This window comes from Sus scrofa, chromosome 16, assembly GCF_054392235.1.
Source record: "Sus scrofa isolate SSC_HxYL_T2T_F1_AM1 chromosome 16, Sscrofa_HxYL_maternal_Yorkshire_Landrace_v2.0, whole genome shotgun sequence".
Classification (NCBI taxonomy): Eukaryota; Metazoa; Chordata; class Mammalia; order Artiodactyla; family Suidae; genus Sus; species Sus scrofa.
The window spans coordinates 77,958,374-77,976,869 of NC_139398.1; the positions used below are offsets into that span (position 1 = coordinate 77,958,374).

An 18,496-nucleotide genomic window follows, 5' to 3' on the forward strand; every position below is an offset into this window, starting at 1 on the left:
CCAAGCAAGTCACTCCATCTCAAGTTGCCATTTCCTTATCTGGAAAGAGGTTTAGGAAGCAGCAATAGCTCTATGGTTGCTGTGGAAGTCAAGGCAGTTAATTTACATGAACTGCTGCCTTGGTAGGCTCTGCACAAAGGGATCCTCTTATTAGCTCTTTCCTGGGGCTGACGTATTTGTAGGCAGCCAGTTCTGGGAGTTGGGGCAGAGGGGAGGAGATGAGGAAGCTGGCTGGCTGCCCTGTGTTCCACGAGGCCCTGGGAACTCTGCGAACTGAGCTGCAGCTTTGCTGGGAGGGAGGAGGGGGGACAGCTCCTCAGCTCACCATGGGGGCCCCACCATGCCTCTCCTCACAGAGGTGATGGCTTGGTCCAGAGGACATGTGGACAGGCTTCCGCAGAAACCGTTCTTCTCAGCTGACAGTGTGTCAGTCCTTCCCAACTGTCCCAAGCAAGAGGATAGCTCCCCACTGATGCCATTGATCAGCATGGAGCTGACGTCTCTCTCCCTCTGTTTTTTTCCCACAGTTTCCTGAGTACAGATCACAGAGGGCTATGGGGATGACTAGCTCGAAAATCTAGGTCCGTCTAAAGGGGCTTCTCCCTTTCCTTGAGGACTCTGACCACCACGGAGGATCCGTGGCCACCGAATCTGGAAGAAGCATGTCTGGCCTCCTCCGAGCTCCTCCTCCTTTGCCCCCCTCCTCCGGAACCACCGCATCTCCGAAAATCTCCTTCTTGACTCAGGGCCTCCTCAGAGCCCCAGAGTGACTGCTGTCCAGTGGCATCCAAGTGTTGTTTTGTGCAATATTCAGCCCCAGGTAGGGAAGGGAGAGCGGAAGAGGATGAACAGCTGCGTCTCCCTCATCCGCCCCTCAGCTGGTCCCTACCCCCAGAGGTGCCAGTCAGGCTGGTGCAGGCTATCTGAGCCCAGCTGTGAAAAGGCCATCTAGCCCTTCAGCCTAGGACTCAGCTTGGAGAAGTCATCCATCCACGTCCTATGGTGGAGGGTACGCATGAGAGCTTTGCCCCGTGCTTCTGTCTTTCTCCAAGGTCCCAGGCTGGGCAGAGGCTGGGCACTTAGCATCCCTCTTAGCTCTGAGATCAAGAGGGGTCACTCCAGCCACAGCTGTGGCCCCACCCAGGGCTTGGTTGAGGTCACAGCTCCTAGCTCTGTGGCTCCATGTGAGCAAGTCACGTCCCCTCCTCGTCCCCCAGCTCCCACTGAAACCCCCACATCCCCTTATTCCCATGGGTCACTCTGACTCAGACAGGTACTATTTGTAGGCAGTGTAGACAGCAGGGGGAGCACAGCTGGGGCCCCCTCTGAGCCGTCAAGCCAAAGGTTGTGACTCTGCTCACCATCATTCTTGCTTGCTCTTTGTTTTCTCTTCTGTACTTTCCAAGTGCCTCGTGATTTTGGTTTCTCCTTCCCCGCTCAGACCCTCCTTCTAAGTGGTGCTGTGAGTGGGTGCCCAGCAGTCCCGACCTCCTGGGACCTGGTGCTGTGCCCTGCAAGCCAGGGCCCTGCCTAAGGGTTGGCTACGGGATATCCAGTGTTGCTTCTCAAGAGTGTTGACCGGAGTAGACGCAGGCCCTGGTTGTGGGGTCGTAGCTGGACTTCCCATGGTGTGCTATGACCTCAGCAGTGTGTGGGTCCTCCTTTGCCTCCCTGACCTAAATCTGAGTAAGGTCCTCAGGGATGGCAGCGGGTGCAGAGAGGGGGGCGGACATCCTCAGAACCGCAGCCTGTCCCTGGCCTGGTCACAGACTTGAGGCAGGGCCATTGTCCTCCAAGCAGAGAGCAGGCCTGCCTCGAGGGATCCCTAGAGACCCGGCAGTCAGCAGCCCTGATGGGGTGGAGTTGTGCTAGGACCAACCATCGTCTGCTAATCCCCTTCCTTGTGTTCCTCCCTCCAGCCCTGTCTTCCCTGCAGCGGGGTGGAGGGCTGTGCGGTGCTCTGCCAGATGGGATGATTTTCAGAGTCCCCGGATACGTTCCGTGGGCTGTCTCCCACCGCCAGAAAGGTGCTGGGCAGCTGGGACCTCCCCGCCTCCTGCAGTGAACAGATGTTTGCTCTTGAAAACCTCAGTGTAGGGAAGAGGCTTGAGTTTTCACCCCCAGCCACTACCCCAGGGCCCCCTTATAGTTTTTTGTACACAATCGGTGCTCATGTTCTTGGGTTTGTAGACAAGTGGGAGATTTAGGCTGTGCACTTGCAGACACACTTGGATTGGATTTAGAAAGAGCTCAGGAAAATGAAGTTCTCTTCCCTCAGGGAGCCTGGTCGTTGTGATATTGGTGATATTCATGCCCATCTCACCGGTAAAGGCTCTGGTTGCTCCCTGCAGCCAGTGTCCATGGTCCTTGCTGCCTGATTAGGTGAGGGGAAGGCCCTTTAAGCGTGCTACTCTGCCCCAGGCCTCAAGGCTGGATCCCAGAAAATTAGAGGTCAAAACACCTGCCCCCTCAAACCACCCTTCAACCCAACCCTGTGCCTCACCGAGGTTCCTATGGCATGTCCAGCATGTCTCCCTGACATCAGAAGGTAGAAGGCTCGGAGTGAAAATGCCACAGCCACTGTGACTGCATGAGCCTTTTGAATCTGAAATCCACCTTCCCTAGAACCATACCGGAAAGAGACATGGGTCATTGCTTTCTTGTTTTTTTGTTTTTGTTTTCCATTACTTTAATACCACCTCCAAACCATAAAAATTGTACTGTGAACTGGAAGATAGCTGAATTTTTAAAATATGATGAGACTTTTGGCAACTGGTTCTGTTTACTGTTTCACTCCTGGCCCTGTTCAGGAGCTGGGCATCACCATTCTGGCAGGCCAGGGAGGCCACCCCCGTGGGCAAAACCGGCTCTTAGGCCCTCTTTTCCCTCCTGGGTCCATGTGCTGCTTTGAGGTAACAAAAACAAACTTAAGGAAGGAGGGACTTTATTCAAAAGGATTACGGCAAGGCCAGGGAAGAGAGCATTGTGATGGGGCAGCGGGCTACTGCATTAGCGGAATGCTCAGGCCAGCTGAACTGATGCAAGCTCTGTAAGCATTCCAAAGCTCAGGAGGAGGAGGCCTTTGATTGGAAGGAGTGAATGAGGTTGGAAAGAAGCGCAGTCAGGGACTTTTTGTGCTCTGCCTTTGTGGGAGGGGCTGTGTGCTGGCTCTCAGGGTGGGTCCATGCTCAGCCTTTGGTGGGCAGCGAGGGAGCTTCACTGAGGCTCGGTGGAATGAGATAACCGGCCCTCCACCAAGCCAGTTCAGATGGAGACTATATTCATCCTTTTAGAAGTTAACTTGGCCTCCCGCTGGTTTTTCAACCATGGGTGTTTTTAGGGTATTTTTTGGTTTTGTCTGTCTTTTTAAGGCCATACCCACAGAATATGGAAGTTCCCAGGTCAGGGGTCAAATCGAGCCATAGCCACTGGCCACAGCCACAGCCCCACAAGATCCGAGCTGTGTCTGAGACCTACACCATAGCTCATGGCAATGCTGGATCCTTTAACTCAAGGCCAGGGATCGAACCTGCATCCTCATGGATTCTAGTCAGGTTTGTTACTGCTGAGCCACGAGGGGCACTCCCTTGGTGTGTTTTTCTGAAGCGCCCAGGAGGCATCTCTGAATTGCAAACCTCCAGGGAGTTCGCCCCCTGTCTCAGTGGGAGTTTGAGCCCAGGCACCAGCTCCAGTGGTAATTCCCTGCTTGCCGGAGCTTCCTTTTAGCCTCGCTTTCTTCTCCCTGAAAAAGAAAAGCCCTTTCTGCCCCAGCTCTGAGAGCTTGCAGATATCATGGTGTCTCATTGTAGAGCTTACCATGAGAGAGTTGCCCCTGCCTTCCTGTCACGGCCGCTTGTCATCTCTTGCAATAATCCTTTTGAACAAAGCCTTCCCTTAGCTGTGTCAGAATTTATTCTCATTTGGCAAGAAGGTATGGAAGACTTGCATATTTTAAAGTGGGGACCAGGTCTAATGCCAGTGATGGTGTTGAATGTGTGTACAACAGCTCTGCTGGACACCCAAGAGCATGCCAACTGGAAAGGTGCCCCGTCCCTAGGGAGCCCCGCAAAGGAGAGGTTCTGCAGAATCCAAGCCAAGCACCCCCAAAGTCACCCTTCCCCACATCCTCTCTTCCCATCCACTGTGTGTACAGACGTACATGTCTGGGATCCATGGCAATGTGAATTTTTATTTGGGAGATTGTTCACGGAAAACAGACCCTCTTTTCTCTCGTCCACCTATTAATTGTTTACAATATTTGTATATCTATGCAAAATACTTGAATGGGCCGTGGTGCCTTTTTTCCTTGTTTGTATTTAATTAAATTGTCGTTTGAAATGTTGTCTGGTTTGACAGCTCTTGTTTGTTTGAATGGCGCACCGGCCAGCCTGGATAGGACCTGTCAGTGAGGACTGCTCAGAAGAGCTCCCACAAAGACCACCCGAGCAGCCTGGGAGGCCACGGAGGAGGAGCTTGAGCCATAGAAAAGCCCTGGGTTTTCCTATGAGCACTCGAGGGGGCCATTTGTCTTTGCACCGGACTCAGGTTGGTCTAGTTTAATTAGACGTAGGGTCACTCAAGGCATGGATGATAAATAGCTACCTTGAGAATCTGCACAGACTTAGAGTGCCTGTGAAGCTCTCAACTCTGTGGTTGGCTTCTTGTAAGGGCTCAGGCATTAACAAGGAAGGGGCATCTTCAGCTGACTTCCCAAGACAGCCTTTCCCTCTCCCGCGAGGCCATGGCTGTAGAAAGCACTGGAAGGACTTCCTTGGTGGCTACAGCTCTCCAAAGATCCAGGACTGGCATCCCAGCGCTAGAGGAACCAGTTGAATTGTTCCAAGTCCAGGGAAGGCCAAGATGCAAGTATCACGTCCACACACTCGGAAGTCTTTATTCCTCACCCTGCAAACCACACTCTGAGGGCCCTCAGATTACGGCCGTTCTCTACATCCGACGTGTTGCATTGATTTTAGTCACAGAGGGAAATCCCCGTTCATTAAAAACTGGGGCTTTGAGGCTGGAGGTGCAGGAAGCGGGTCTGTTCACAAGCTGAGCCAGCCTGTTGGAACTCCAAGGCCAGCAAGAGTTTGGCCTGGGCTTGGCTGTGCTTATGGCACAGGATGTAAACAGGGTCCAGGTGTGGATTACCCAGGGGAGGCTCTGCACCAGCTTGGGGGCGGGGGGGAAGGTGGTGGTGCTGAGGGACAGGTCGTTCTTCTTTACAAATGTTCTGGCTCCCTTACCTCCCCGTCTGCTCCTTGTACCAACTCCCACATTCTCGCCACTGGAAAGATGACAGGGAGGGGACATTAATTCTCTCTCTCCAGCTGCTCTTGTCTTTTGACTGCCTCTAGCCACAAGTGAGGGGACCAAAGACAGTCCCCAAAGCAGGTGGTGTCGGAGCATTTGTGACACTGCTTCCCAGTATGGGCAGCTCATCAGTGGCATTGGCGACTTGGTGGCAATCTGGTCAACAGCCAGAATGCACCCTGTGCTGAGTATACACCCCCAGCTGGTCAGTGAAAATCAAAGCTGATCCCGCTGGACAAGCCTCTAAAGCTGCCACCAGAGCCCTTTCCACCTGGGTTCTTGGTTGGGCACCAGAGTAAATACCAAAGTTAGCCCCTGATTTCCCATGGCTGCTTCTGCCAAGTCCTGACTTTGCTCTTTACTCTTCTCCCCATCTCCCCAAATCATATTTTGGTTTATTCCTTGAGGAAAAGAAAAGTGCCTTCTGCTCGACAGCCAGGCTACTTTTAAGAGCACTCCAACTGCCATTCTCTCTCGAGAGTGAGGCAAAACAAAACACAGGACTTGGCCAGCAAAGCTTGGCTGTAAAGCATCTTTTGTTGTTACTGTGGTGGTGTGCATTCGGAGATAACCGCCCAAATCCTTAGGATGCATCTAGAGAGGGAGGGGGCAGGGATGTGGGTGGCGTGGATGGAAACGGATGCTGACCTCCAGGCCAGAGAGCTCTGGGAATGGGGGCTGATAGAAATGGCTCCCTGAGGTGGTAGGTGGCTTTCACAGTGAGAAGGTCAGCTGAGGTCTTGGTTCTGTCTCTGAGGATGCGGCAGCAGAAGCAACAAGACATTTTACAATAGTTGTGTGCCCGTTAGTTCCAAGTGGGGGTGTGGCGAATGGCTCTCTGGGCACCCACCAGCTGCACTTTGTCCCTGGGCTCAGGAGGGGTGAGCCAGTCAGTCTCAGGAGGAGAACTAGTGCGAAGGATTTCCTGACGACCAACGTTTCAGGGAAGTTCTTGGCTATGCTACATTCAACAGGTCACATTCTAGCTTCTTCCCAACAACATGGAGATGGCACCGAGGAAACAAGTGGTCCGGGAGGTCCAGGAGACCTGCTGGCACCAATGTAAAGTAGGGCATTTGGTCACTGAGGCTGTGTTTCCAGGAAGTTCTGCCACCACTGCTCACTGGGTAGGGATTTTCCTCCTGGAAACAGCGATGAGGTATAAATGAAACTCTCAGGAAAAGAGAGCCCCTTGGTTAAGAGTTATGCTGAAAATTGCCAGGTGGCTCTGCAATTGAGAAGTCAGGCTGTACCACAGGGCTCATCCGCCCACTCACGCATTCCAAGCTTTACGAATGGATTATAAACACTTTGGGCTTCTCTTCTGGTGATGGGGTGCTGGAGAGTTCTATGTTATCCACGAGGACATTCTTGTCTTCGAGTCTAACGACGCTGGGCTCTGGGGCGGGAGGTGGGGTTGGGTTTTTGTGCGTGTGGGGCAAGCTGATCCGGCTGATGTCCAGGTCTTTGAACGCATGAAGCATGAACACACCCAGGATGATGGTGACAAAGCCAGAGAGGGTGCCCGTGATGTCCACGGCGGACAGGCTGTGCCACTCCTTGAAGAGGATGACGGAGGAGGTCACCACTGCCGTGGTGAAGAACACATAGTAGATGGGGAACACCAGGGAGGTGTTAAAGATGTCCAGCGCCCGGTTGAGGAAATTGACCTGAGTGCTGAGCGAAAGTGCCAGGATGAGGGACAGGATGTAGGGCAGAGGGTGCCGCACCACTGGCAGCCCCTGGAAGAAGTTCTTAATGGTGATGCCCAGACCCTTGACGGCGGACACAGAGAAGGACCCGATCACAGAGCAGATGACGATGTAAACGAGGATGTTCCTTTGTCCGTAACGTGGGGCGACGACGAAGATGAGGATGAGGCAGAACACCAGCAGGAGCACAGCAAACACGATGTACCCTTTGTGGGGGAGGGAGAGGGACAACTGAGCTGTAGAGAATCCGTGGCCATGGGATGCAGCGTTAAGAGCCTGGGCTCTAGAGTCGGACAAACAGGGGTTCCTGTCCCAGCAACTTTTTAATACCTCACACCAGTTATTAATTAAACCCCCCCACTCTCAGTGTCCTCATTTCTAAAATAGAGTTGACAATAGGAATTTTCCTCATAGGGGCTTTTTTGTGGGATTAGATGCATGCAAATGACTGACTGCCCCCCTTCATTTCAACATTCATATGTTGAAACCTGATCCCTAATGCGGTGGAATCTGGAGGTGAGGTCTTGGGCGGTGATTAGGTCATGAGGGTAATGCCCTCATGAATGGGATTAGTGCCCTCCTAAAAGGGACTCCAGAGAGCACCCTGGTCCCTTCCACCAGGGGAGGACACAGCAAGAAGATGGCCACCTGTGAACAGAATCTGTAGGGACTGATTACGGCCTCCAGAAATGTGAAAAACAAACATCGGCTGTTTATAAGCCGCTCGTCTATGTTCTCTGCTACAGCAGCCTCAACTAAGACAATGCAGACCAAGCCTTTAGAACTGTACTTGGCGCATAAACACGTGACCCATGGCACCCAGACCTATCGGGCTGCCAGTCTGCAGGCCAGCCTTCGTACCAGCTTCCTTCCCCCAGCTTGCCGCCTCCTCCAGGTGGCAGCACCTGAGACGGCCAGCACCCAGTCGCGCCTTCCACACGGCTCACCCAGGGCTTTCCTGCTCACCAGGGCCGGGAGCCTACCTGTGTCTTTCATCTTGGCGGCCACCTCCATGATGGTGGTAATCTTCTCTTCCTCGGGGGCATGTATCACCATCACTGTGCTGCCGGCCACACAGATCACGCAGCCCAGCTTCCCCAGCAGATTCAGACACTCTCCCAGGAAATAGGAGGAGAAGATGGCACTGCACATGGGAGTGGAGAAAGGGATCAGAACAGCCAGGCCAGTCCCCCACGTCCAGAAGAGAAGTGGACAGTGGAAAGGACTCACAGAGGACAGATCAGGGCTCACGGCTCTCACCCCTGGAAGCCTTTCTAGACCCAAGAAAGCATTTGGAATTGAAACTTATTTATGGGAGGGTAACGGCATGGGCTGGAGGAATCAACAACATACATGCGAGAGACGAGCCAGGATCTAAGACTTAAGCTCTGTCTAGTTCTAAAGCCTGTGGTTTTTTCTCTGTACCTCACTGAGAAGAATTCTTGTGATTTCCTTAAGACTTTTCTGGGCAAAACACCTCCTGTTCCTTGATAATGTGACTTTGATTCCTGTCACGTCTTTCAAATGAGCCAGCAGAGGTAAGGGGAGAAGGGAGGGAAACTGGACAGGACAGTCTGATGGCTGGGCCATGCTTCTATTTCTTTACAAAGGTGGCATTAGTTTAGGGTAAAAAATCTCTTGGCTGACCTAGGGGGGCCCAGTGAGCCTCAAAAGTCCTGCTTCAAGGTATCAAGAAGGAGGGGGTTGCTGACCGAGCTCCTCTGAATGTTCCCCATCTCTCCCCTGAAACTATTGAAAACATTTCACCCACAATGCATCTGGTGGCCTTAGCAAAAATAGAGGTCACCACGCCTGAGGGCTCCCTGCCTCTCCCAACTTCCAGGGGTGGGAATTTGTAAACTAATCAGATAGGCAGTAGTGGTATCATACACAGCTGCATCAGCCAACTCTGCAGTTTGAGTCACGGCTCGATCTGGATTTGGACTGCATAAATGTTGCAAAATTGATATCAAGCCAGTAAGACAAAACAGGAAATTAAAGGTATGAGATATGGTTGGCTGGCATTTACCAGGGCTCCAGGGTTAGGACAATGATCAGAGCCAGCTTCACATGGGGTTCACGGTCCCCCCACAGAAACTCTGTAGCTCGGGAGCAATGGGGAATGAGAAGCAGACACACTTAATATCAGTCAGCTTTAAAACTATCACACATTTTTGGAGTTGCCGTCATGGCTCAGCAGAAACAAATTTGACTGGTATCCATGAGGATGCAAGTTCAATCCTTGGCCTTGCTCAGTGGGTTAAGGATCAGGAGCTGCCGCGAGTTGTGGTATAGGTCACAGATGTAGCTCAGATCCTGAGTTGCTGTGGCTCAGCGTGGGCCACCAGCTACAGCTCCAGTTCGATCCCTAGCCTGGGAACCTCCATATGCCTTGGGTGCAGCCCTAAAAAGACAAAAACAAAACAAAAACAAACAAAAACCTATCACACATTTTCCAGGCAACATGGCCTACTGGTTAAGCATCCAGACTCTGAAATGAGATGGCCTGGGAGGGGATCCTGGCCCAGCCTCCTGGGACCTGGGTGACCTTGGCCAAAATGCCAAGATGCCTTGACCTCTTTTGGCCTCAGGTCTCCTCTCTTTTCTAATTATTTGGGGTGCCGTGAGGACTAAATGAGTTAATATATTTAGAACACTAAGCACAGAGTACACCCTCAATATATGTTAGCCATGGTTATTTTTCACTGCCTGTTCTGTACTATGCGCTCTCTGTGCATTATTTCATTTAGTCCTTGAAATGATGCCTTCAGGCAGGTATTATAAGCATCCCCACTTAGCAGATGGGAAATTGAGGCTTAGAGGAATGAAGTAAACTGCCATGTAATGTAACTATTAGGTCGCAGAGCTGAGGTTAGAACTCAGGGAGTGTTAATCTAGGGCTATACTTTGAACTCCTGTGCTTCTCCTTTCAGGTCACCAGACTTTGAGCCTGGTGGCAGGTGAGGCCCTTCATTGCCCAGCTAGTTGAGGAGATGCTAGAGCATCAGGCAGCCAGCAGACCAAGGGTAGGAGCTGGGAACAGCACACCTCTTTCTGGGAGCTGGATCTGACTGCAAGTAGCATTTGATCCCATATGGCAGTTCCAGACATCAACAAATGGAAAAGAGGAAGGAGCCAGAGACAGCAAGAGAGGTGACAATAACCTTATGAGGACACTCAGTGCTCCCAGAGGTGTGACGACTGTCGCAGGAGCAAATGCGTAGGCCCCGAAGTTGGCAACTTCTCCGGCAGCCACTAGGAAATTAAGGGAGAGAAGCGGTCACTGTGGCTCTGACGCACCGTCTCCAGCCCAAATTAATTGGGTGGAGACGGCTTCATTCAGTGTTCAGCCATTCACAGGATCCCAGACCAGCATTCCCTAATAGTCCTGACGCTTGTGCTCTCTCCCTGGAGAATCTGACTAGAAGGTCAGGCCCAGACTATCCTGACCAAATCCTTCCATTTTAAAGATGAGGTGACCTAGATCCCAGGGTCACATGGCACCTTCTTGTTCTTGAGGTCTCTTGGCTTCTAGTCTAGGCATGGATAATTGTATCTTAGGGTCTGTAGCCTTAAGGTGAGTTCTGGAAAGGGTTAATTATCAGATAAAGAAACAGTTATAGCTATTGATTCTCTGGGTACCACTTGGGCCATGGGGCCATCTTTCCCAGAGGAGATGCAGGTGGTCTAGACTGACAGGCAGGTGGTTAGAAAGTCTGACACTCTCAAAGGGCCTCCTCCCCAAATGAGGTTCTAGTTTGCAGAATCCTGCAGGGGCCTCTTCAGTCTCTGCTGGGAGAGAAGGACCTGGCTCTGCCCTTTGCAAGCAGATGATGACTGTGATAGCTCTGGCTAAGACTGGGATTAAAACTGGATTTAGGAGATTACAAATGGAAAGTTGGCCAACTTTCCATCCAAAAGAATTAGGGTTTGAAAGTCAGGGATGGTGGGTACAAAGCATAAAAGAGGGAATGTGTGAATGCACAAAGCTGGGCAAACCTTAGGTAGCAGACTGGCCATGTCCTAAGCGGCCATGTCCTGCTGCAGAGTGGGGCAACTGACTTAGGAGTCTCAGGCTGTACCCTGTAGGAGCTCAGGAGGCTCCAGTGCACAGTGATAGCCCTCCAAGTTTCAAGCGAAGTTGAGAAATGACACTTTTATCTTTACCAGCTCTATAAAAGCCCCTCTGGAGATAGATGCCTCATGGATAACAGACTGACTTTGGGTGAGGAAAGTGAGCTAACAGGAGGATGTTCTGCCTGCAAAGACTGTCAAGGCAGAAACCTGTGCCTTGGATTCACACGCTGCACAATAGACACAGAAATGCCCCATCCACCCCTCCTTTCATCTCTGCCCGTCATCAATAGGGCACTCTCCTTAAGAGCAAAGAACTCACTTACTGGTGAGAAATCCAGCCCACCACATCGCATCCTTCAGGTAGCCGTAGCCTCCGTCCACTGTAGGAAGGAATGGGCACCAAGTTAGAGCTTGGCCACATTTCCTCAGGACCTTGCCTTCTCAACCTCCACTCCCCAGTCTCTGAGGGCTCAGTGTAGGTCAGCCGTGGGGAGTCCTCTGGGCTTGCTTCTGGGCCCTCTCCTGGGTGAGTTCATCCACTCCCAAGTTTTAAATTCCATCCAGATGCTGGCCCCTGTTTCATGTATGTACCCCGATCCTTTCTTCTGAACGCTGAGTATATCCAGTTGCTTACTTGACAACTCGTGGGTCTCTCACAAACATCTCAAACTCTGTTCTACATGGAACTCTTGATTTTAAAGGCTCCCCATCTACCAGTGAAAATCCGGTACAGCCCTCTGGATACCTAACGGGCTTAAGCCAGAAGCCAGGGAATCACACTTGACCCTCCCACGACTCCACCTTCTGTATCCAGTCCATCCTGCTGATTCCACCTCCAAAAAGCATCTCACAGGTGTCCACTGCACTGTCACCCCTGCTCAGGTTGAGGCAACAGTCTCCCAGGGCTCCAGTGGTTCTACTCCTGTCCCTTTATAATCTACCCCTTGCATGGCAGCCAGGAGTCTTTTAAGAATGTAAATCACAACGTGGCTCCTCAGCTTATAGCGGCTTCTAAATACTCTTAGGATAGAGACCAGCGTCCCTAACAAGCCTGCCCATCATTTGACCTTGCTCACCTCTCCAAGGGCATCTCCTGCCACTCTTCTTACTACAGTCTAGCTGCTCAGGCTTTCTGTCAGTTCTTCAAAACCCCACAAGCTCTTTCTGGCCCCGAGGCCTCTGCATATGCTTTTCCATATTCAGAACAGTCTTCCAACAACATGTGCCTCTATGCTCACTCCACAGGTCTCTGCGTGAATGTCGCTTCTCCTAAAATACCCTCCCTGACCCCCTTATCTTTATAGTTTCTCCAGCAATTCTCCTTCATGACACTTATCATTTATAACTTGAATTGATCTATTTATTTTCTGGCACTTCTACTAAAATGGAAGTTCCATGAAGCCAAGAATTGGGTCTGCTTTGTTCCCATGATGGACTCAGAGCCTGGCACACAGTCCATACTCAACAATATCGGCTTTGAGGCTCAGGGTGAGGAGCAGGATGATGACGATGGTGGGTGGGTTTTAGACAGTTTCCTAAAAATCCCAAACTTGTATGTTTCTTTGTGTGAGTGTCCGCCTTTCTAAGAAAGTCTTAACTTTCATCAGTTTTCTGAAGGAGTGAGAATCTCAGAAAAGTCAAGAGCTCTGAGAGCATTTTACTCTGAGTTGAAATCTCAGAAGGTACGGAAAGAGCAGAGTGGAGGAAAAAAGTGATTCCAGGGGAGCTGCTTTTCTGAATGGTCAGTGACACCTGCTCTGCTTTCTCCTCAGTGCATGCGGCTCTTTTTCTGGCACTTTGGGAAGTCTCTGGCCATTCGAACCTGTGTCCAGAAGTGGAGGATAGAACAGCCATGACCCCTGATCCTGACTTCATCCCCACACCTAACAGCCCTCCACCTGGGGATCCATTTGTTTGCTGGGCCCTCCCACTTAGATCACAGTAATGCCAATACTGCTGCTGATTGTGTGCCGAGCATCTTTCTAAACACACTACACATCTTTACAACAATCCTGGCAGCCAGAAATATTCCTACCCCCCATTTTATAGACAAAGAAACTGAGGCAGAGAAAAACTATTTCTCTGGCCCAGGATCACATCACCTGGAACCGAAGAGATGGAATTGGGACCCCAAGAATCTGTGTCCAAAGCTCAGTGTCCCACAGAACATTAAACTTGAACATGTCCAAACCTGAACAAACACATCGTCTTCCCATAAACCTGCTCTTCCTGCATTCTTTATCTCAGGAGACAGCACCATCACTGGCCCATTGCTCAAAGCAGAGAGCTGAGTCATCTTGACTCATTTTTTCAGCGTCCCCGTGGAGCCAGGCCACACCAACCCAGTAAGTCCTACCTTCAAAAACCATCTCTGGACTCCACCATTGCCTCCATTCCCGCTGCAATCTCCTGGCCCAATTTCTATTGTCTGTCTCCCCTAATTGGTCTCCCACCCTCCAGCCTTGTCCCCTAATCCATCTGCACCCAGCAACCAGGGATCTTTTCAAATAATACATTGAACTATGTCACTCCTTTGCCTAAACCTTTGTCACTTACAATTACCCCTTACTCTGGAGCCCTGTTTAGAAGACCTTTCCCTAGCTGGCCCCCACCCCATCTCTCACGTGAGCGCCATGCTCCAGCCACCCTGAACTATTTTCAGCTTCTGATACCACTCATGCTCTCTCACCCCTCAGCCTTTGCACATGCTTTGTGTGTGTGTGTGTGTGTGCGCCCGGAACACCTCTTTTTCCCTTCACCCTGTATTTCCTTATCATGTAGGTCTCCGCTTCTAAATCACCTCTTATAGAAAACCTTCCTTACCCTACAAGCATAGGCTTCGCACTGTCTCTACAGCATTCTATATTTTTCCCAGGAGAGCACTTAACATGCTACAGAACAATGGATTATCAACTTGCTTGCCTGTCCCACTTGACTCTGCCATGCCACGGCACTGTGTCCCCATGTCCAGCATGGCACCTGGCACCTAGCAGGTACACAATAGACGATGACTCAATGAACACATTCTTTTACAGAGCATTCCTCTTCTCAAGAGTTGTTTCATGGATATATATCTTATTTTCCAAACAGGCAAATCTCTGTGGACAGAGACTCAGTAATTCTTTTGTAGCCCATAAAAGAGCTTAGTTTGACAATACGTAAGGACACACTAGTGTTGGACATGGTTCTGGGCAGAGGTATATTCCCATTTTGTACAGAAGTTGTGACTTGCCCACAATGACACAACTGGTAAGAAAGAAAACCAGGACTAGACCTGAGGTTTCTGATTCTTGGCCCTGAGGCTTTCCCCTGACTTCACCTCACTCAACTGATGATGAAATTCTCAGGAAACACTGGATTATAAAGGGAGGTCTCCTGTTGGACTGGCTTCCCAATGGGGTTGACAATGAGCATTTTGTGCCCATCTAGGAGAGGCTCTCCAACTGCTACAGTGGACCCTGTGAAGGGAGGTGCACAGGCCTGGCTGAGGCCTCAGCTGCCAGCACCGCCTCCGCCCCCCCCAGGCACCTACCAGCCCGTGTGGCCCCCGAGGCCACCAGCCGCTGGAGGCCCTTCTTCTTGAGGATGACGCTGCTGCCGATGAGAAAACTAGACAGGAAGGCCAGCCCCAAGCCGACATAGAAGCTGTAGTTCTGCCTGAACCTCTCCTGCCAGCTGTTAGAGGTGACATTGCTGGGCACCTCAGGGCTGAGGCCACCGACGATCTGGCACAGGACTTTTTGGGAGGAGCAGTAGAGGCTGATCAGGGAACCTAGGGAAAACACAGAGAGAGTCACACTGGGGACATCTGCATGCTTTAAAAACACTGGACCCAGCCAGCATTTCAGACCCCATGCTTCAGGTACCACCACACTCTATCCCCACACCGTCGGCCTTGAACTAAAAATAAAAGTTATGGAGTTCCCATCACGGCACAGCAGAAACAAATCTGACTGGGAACCATGAGGTTGCGGGTTCAATCCCTGGCCTTGTTCAGTGGGTTGGGGATCTGGCATTGCTGTGAACTGTGGTGTAGGTGGCAGATGCGGGCTCAGATCTGGTGGTGTTGTAGCTGTGGTGTAGGCCAGTGGCTGCAGCTCTGATTCGACCCCCGGCCTGGGAATCTCCATATGCTGCGGGGGTGGCCCTAAAAAGACAAAAAAACAACAAATAAATAAATAAATAACAGTTATATTCACTGAGTGCTTCCTCCAGGCAAGAAACTTTATCTTGGTGAACTCGTCAAGTTTTCCAACCACCTGTCAGATAAGTGCTAGCTTTAATTCCCATTTCATAGATGGGGAAATAGAGGCTGTGAAAGGTCAGGATCACAGGCTCTCTGACTCTGGATCTCCAGCACTTCACCATGAAGCCATATTGATGCCCCCACTGCCACAAGCAGGGTCCCCCCAGCTGCTAGGTGTCATCAAATCCAACTTCTCGCCCTTCATAGGAATCCCTTCCACATCTCTGGGCACAAGGGCCTCCAACAGCTCAGGATGACACAGGGATGCTCCCCTCCCAGAGGCCTGTATCCCTAACCCCAGCCACCAGAGAGGGTCCTGACAGGAAGCAGGAAGGAGTGAGGTTGGAGTTCACAGCCTGAAGATGACGAAATATGAGCCTCCTGCTTCTTAGAATCCACCATCCCCAGGCCTTACTTCCAAGACTTCTGGTGCCTGTGGACAGTGGTTGCACCTCCTTCAGCCCTCAGAGGGATCAGCGTCCTGCGACCCCATGCAGGATCTGTCTTCAGTTCTCTTTCCAAGTTCTGGAGTCCACGGGAATCTGAATCAGCCCTCATGCCCTAGAGCCAGCCCTCCTTTGTGGGCTCTTCTGGCATAAACACCAAGGACAACAGGACAAACTTGGGCATGAGGAGCAGACCCTCGGTCAGAAGAGCAAAGCTGCCCAAGTTCAAGGAAACAGCACAGAGCACAGGCATAATCCTGCGGTGCTAATTCTCACAGGGCCAGCTGCTCCAGGATGTCCCGGGTTTTAGCTGAAGACACTGAGGTCCCGATAAGCTCGGATACCTGCCTAAGGCAGGGAAGAAGTGGTGAAATCAGAACTGTTTCCCAAGCTCACATAACGCCAAAGCCCATGCTCTCAGTCACCACACATACCCTACAAAGAAGGTGGCAAGTGGGAGGGGGATTTGCTTAGCCTCTTGGGGGTTATCTTAAAATATGAATTCATTACCAGAGATTCCCCATGAGCCTTCAGCTCTGAGGCTGTCTTTGCTTACTTGCTGGGCACATGGTCCCACAGACAATAGCTGGCTGCAGCTCAGCAGAGCTCCCCCCAGACAAGACATGCTCTTTGCAATGTCATTTGTGTTACATGCTTGGCCCCTAGAAGCATCTGAGTTTGTGACCTTTGCTGGTAGAAGGTCTTTTTCAAACTGTGTGTCACAAAGACCCAGGCTCCTATGCCAAGGATGGAAGCCTGGGCCAGGCACTTCTCTTCAGACCAAGCTAGACCACTAGGCCTGTGCTAGAAGGGCCCTAGAGTCCAAGGTCAGGCAGCTCTAGCTTTGGCATATCTTGGAGCACAGAGTGGCATTTTGGTGCAAAAAAGTAAGGGCAATGTTGACCTTTCTTCCATGGCACAGGACCATGGAACAGCCGAGCCATTAGAGCCCTTAGAAGGGAGCCCTTCTAACCCTCTTTCTTTTCAGCTGGAGAAACTGAGGCCATGAGAAGGAAGAGACTTGCTTGAGTCTCATAAAAGCCCAGTGGCGTTGCTGGGTCTGGAATCCATGAGCAGATGCTCATGTGTCTTTTGCCGTGGGGAGACCTCTTGTTCTAACCCCAGAGTCACAATCAAGAGAAGGTGAGACAAGATACCATCCGGGTCCCTGATCAAACCTGTTCTGACTGCTCCTGCCTGCTCCTCAGTTAGAACAAGAGTCAAATCCTGGGAGTTCCCTGAGCTCAGGAAAAGGGCCAGAACCTGGGAGGATGTGAGGCAAGGAGGGCGACTCCCAAGAAGAAGGCCAAGCCCATTCCCACGATCTTTCCCTGCCCTCCTGAAGGTACAGCTCCAGCAGGTGGAGCCAAAGGGTGGGCTTGGCTGTTGGGTGGGGATGGGGGTGGGGGGTGGGGTGGGGGGTAGGGGCTGAGGCGCCTGAGGGGCACAGCACCCTCCACTGAGTCAAGTCTTCCCATAAAGGTAAAGAGAAAAAGAAAGAAGGCCCGTGGCCAAAGGAAATCCAGTTCCGAGGAGGATGCTCATCAGACAAACAGGTGTTGGGCCAGATGTTCCTGCTTCTCTTCCAGAATGAGTCAGGACTGGGGAACATACTCTTCCCCGGTGGAAGGTGAGACTGAAAATGGACAGCCTTGCTGGTCAGGAAACCAAAGCCAGCCAACAACACCTAACAGGCAGGCTTTGAAAGTTTCATTGGAGATGAGAAGTTAGAGAAACAGGGGTGTCCCCCAGACTGCAGTACCAAGACAGGTAGGAAAACGGAGCTACACTAAGAAAGGAGGTGAGCACAGCCATATGAGCCCAGGTTCTAGATTCCATTTCCCCACTGTACTACCTTGAGCACATTAATCAGACTTTTCAAGAACCTGGGTTTCTCAAACTCCAGAACGGTGACAGTCGCTCTGCCTTCTAGACTTGTGTTAAGGATTCACTGTGAGCATGCAGTAAAGGTTCTTGTCCACTACCAGGTTCGTGATAAGAACATAAAGCCCAACATCTTTCCTTATCCTTTCCTGGCTGTTCTTTCCCTCCTCTTCCTAACAGGGGTATGTGGGTCTGGGGGTGGCGAATCTCTGTGCTTCGCTCCCTGACTGTGCCCGTGGAGGCAGTCACACCTGGGCAGGTACTAAAATCGGAAGGAACTATACATAAAAGAAACCCCGACGACACTCCCCCGCCCCCCCTCGCCACACACCACCTTGGTGGACCAGCTCCAATCAATGGAGCCCGCCTCCTCCCTCGCCCAAGTCCCCCTTTCTTCCATCCCCCCCGCCAGCTACCAACTCAGGAGAAGGGGGAAGTGTGCCAGAACCCCGTTCCTCCCCAAAATGGGCCTGAGAACTGGGTGGGTGACGCGTGCGGAGCCCCGCCCCTATCTGGGGCCCCCTGGCAGGAGAAGACGCGGTGGAAAGAAGTGACAGGGAAGGCAAGGCGCGAAGCGCGCCCGGGTCCCCGCCGGCCCCACGCACCGTTCTCGCAGCTGGTGTTGCTGGCCGGCAGCTCCATGGGCCCTGGGCGCTCGCACCTGGATGGCGCCCCGGCTCCCCGGCGCCCCGGCTCCCCGGCTCCGGAGCAGGGGGCTGAGACTTGTCCCCGGCTTGCAGGCTTGCGAGGAACCGCAGGGGTCGAGACCTGGGGGTGGGGAAAATGACGTGCCCCAGAAGGGGAGGGTCCCTGGGGAG

At 51.8% G+C, this 18,496-nt stretch overlaps 2 protein-coding genes across 4 annotated transcripts in view; one reads left to right on the top strand and one right to left on the bottom strand.

Moving 5' to 3' along the window:
• The window catches only part of ADAM19 (ADAM metallopeptidase domain 19), a 99,233-nt gene extending 94,891 nt beyond the window's left edge, over window positions 1-4,342 (top strand). For all 3 annotated transcript variants that reach the window (XM_085001880.1, XM_085001879.1, XM_003134106.7), the window contains exon 23: window positions 528-4,342. In XM_085001880.1, the coding sequence (XP_084858006.1) occupies window positions 528-581 (54 nt within the window). In that variant the 3' untranslated portion in view covers window positions 582-4,342. The remainder of the gene's footprint in view (window positions 1-527) is intronic.
• On the bottom strand, window positions 4,170-18,432 carry NIPAL4 (NIPA like domain containing 4). The gene is made up of 6 exons (XM_003134113.5): window positions 18,284-18,432; window positions 14,635-14,874; window positions 11,426-11,482; window positions 10,190-10,280; window positions 8,009-8,169; window positions 4,170-7,231 (listed from the first exon to the last, which is right to left on the bottom strand). Exons 1-6 carry the CDS (start codon window positions 18,318-18,320, stop codon window positions 6,603-6,605), a joined length of 1,215 nt encoding a protein of 404 aa, XP_003134161.2. The 5' UTR covers window positions 18,321-18,432; the 3' UTR covers window positions 4,170-6,602.
• Window positions 18,433-18,496: the final 64 nt, after the last annotated feature.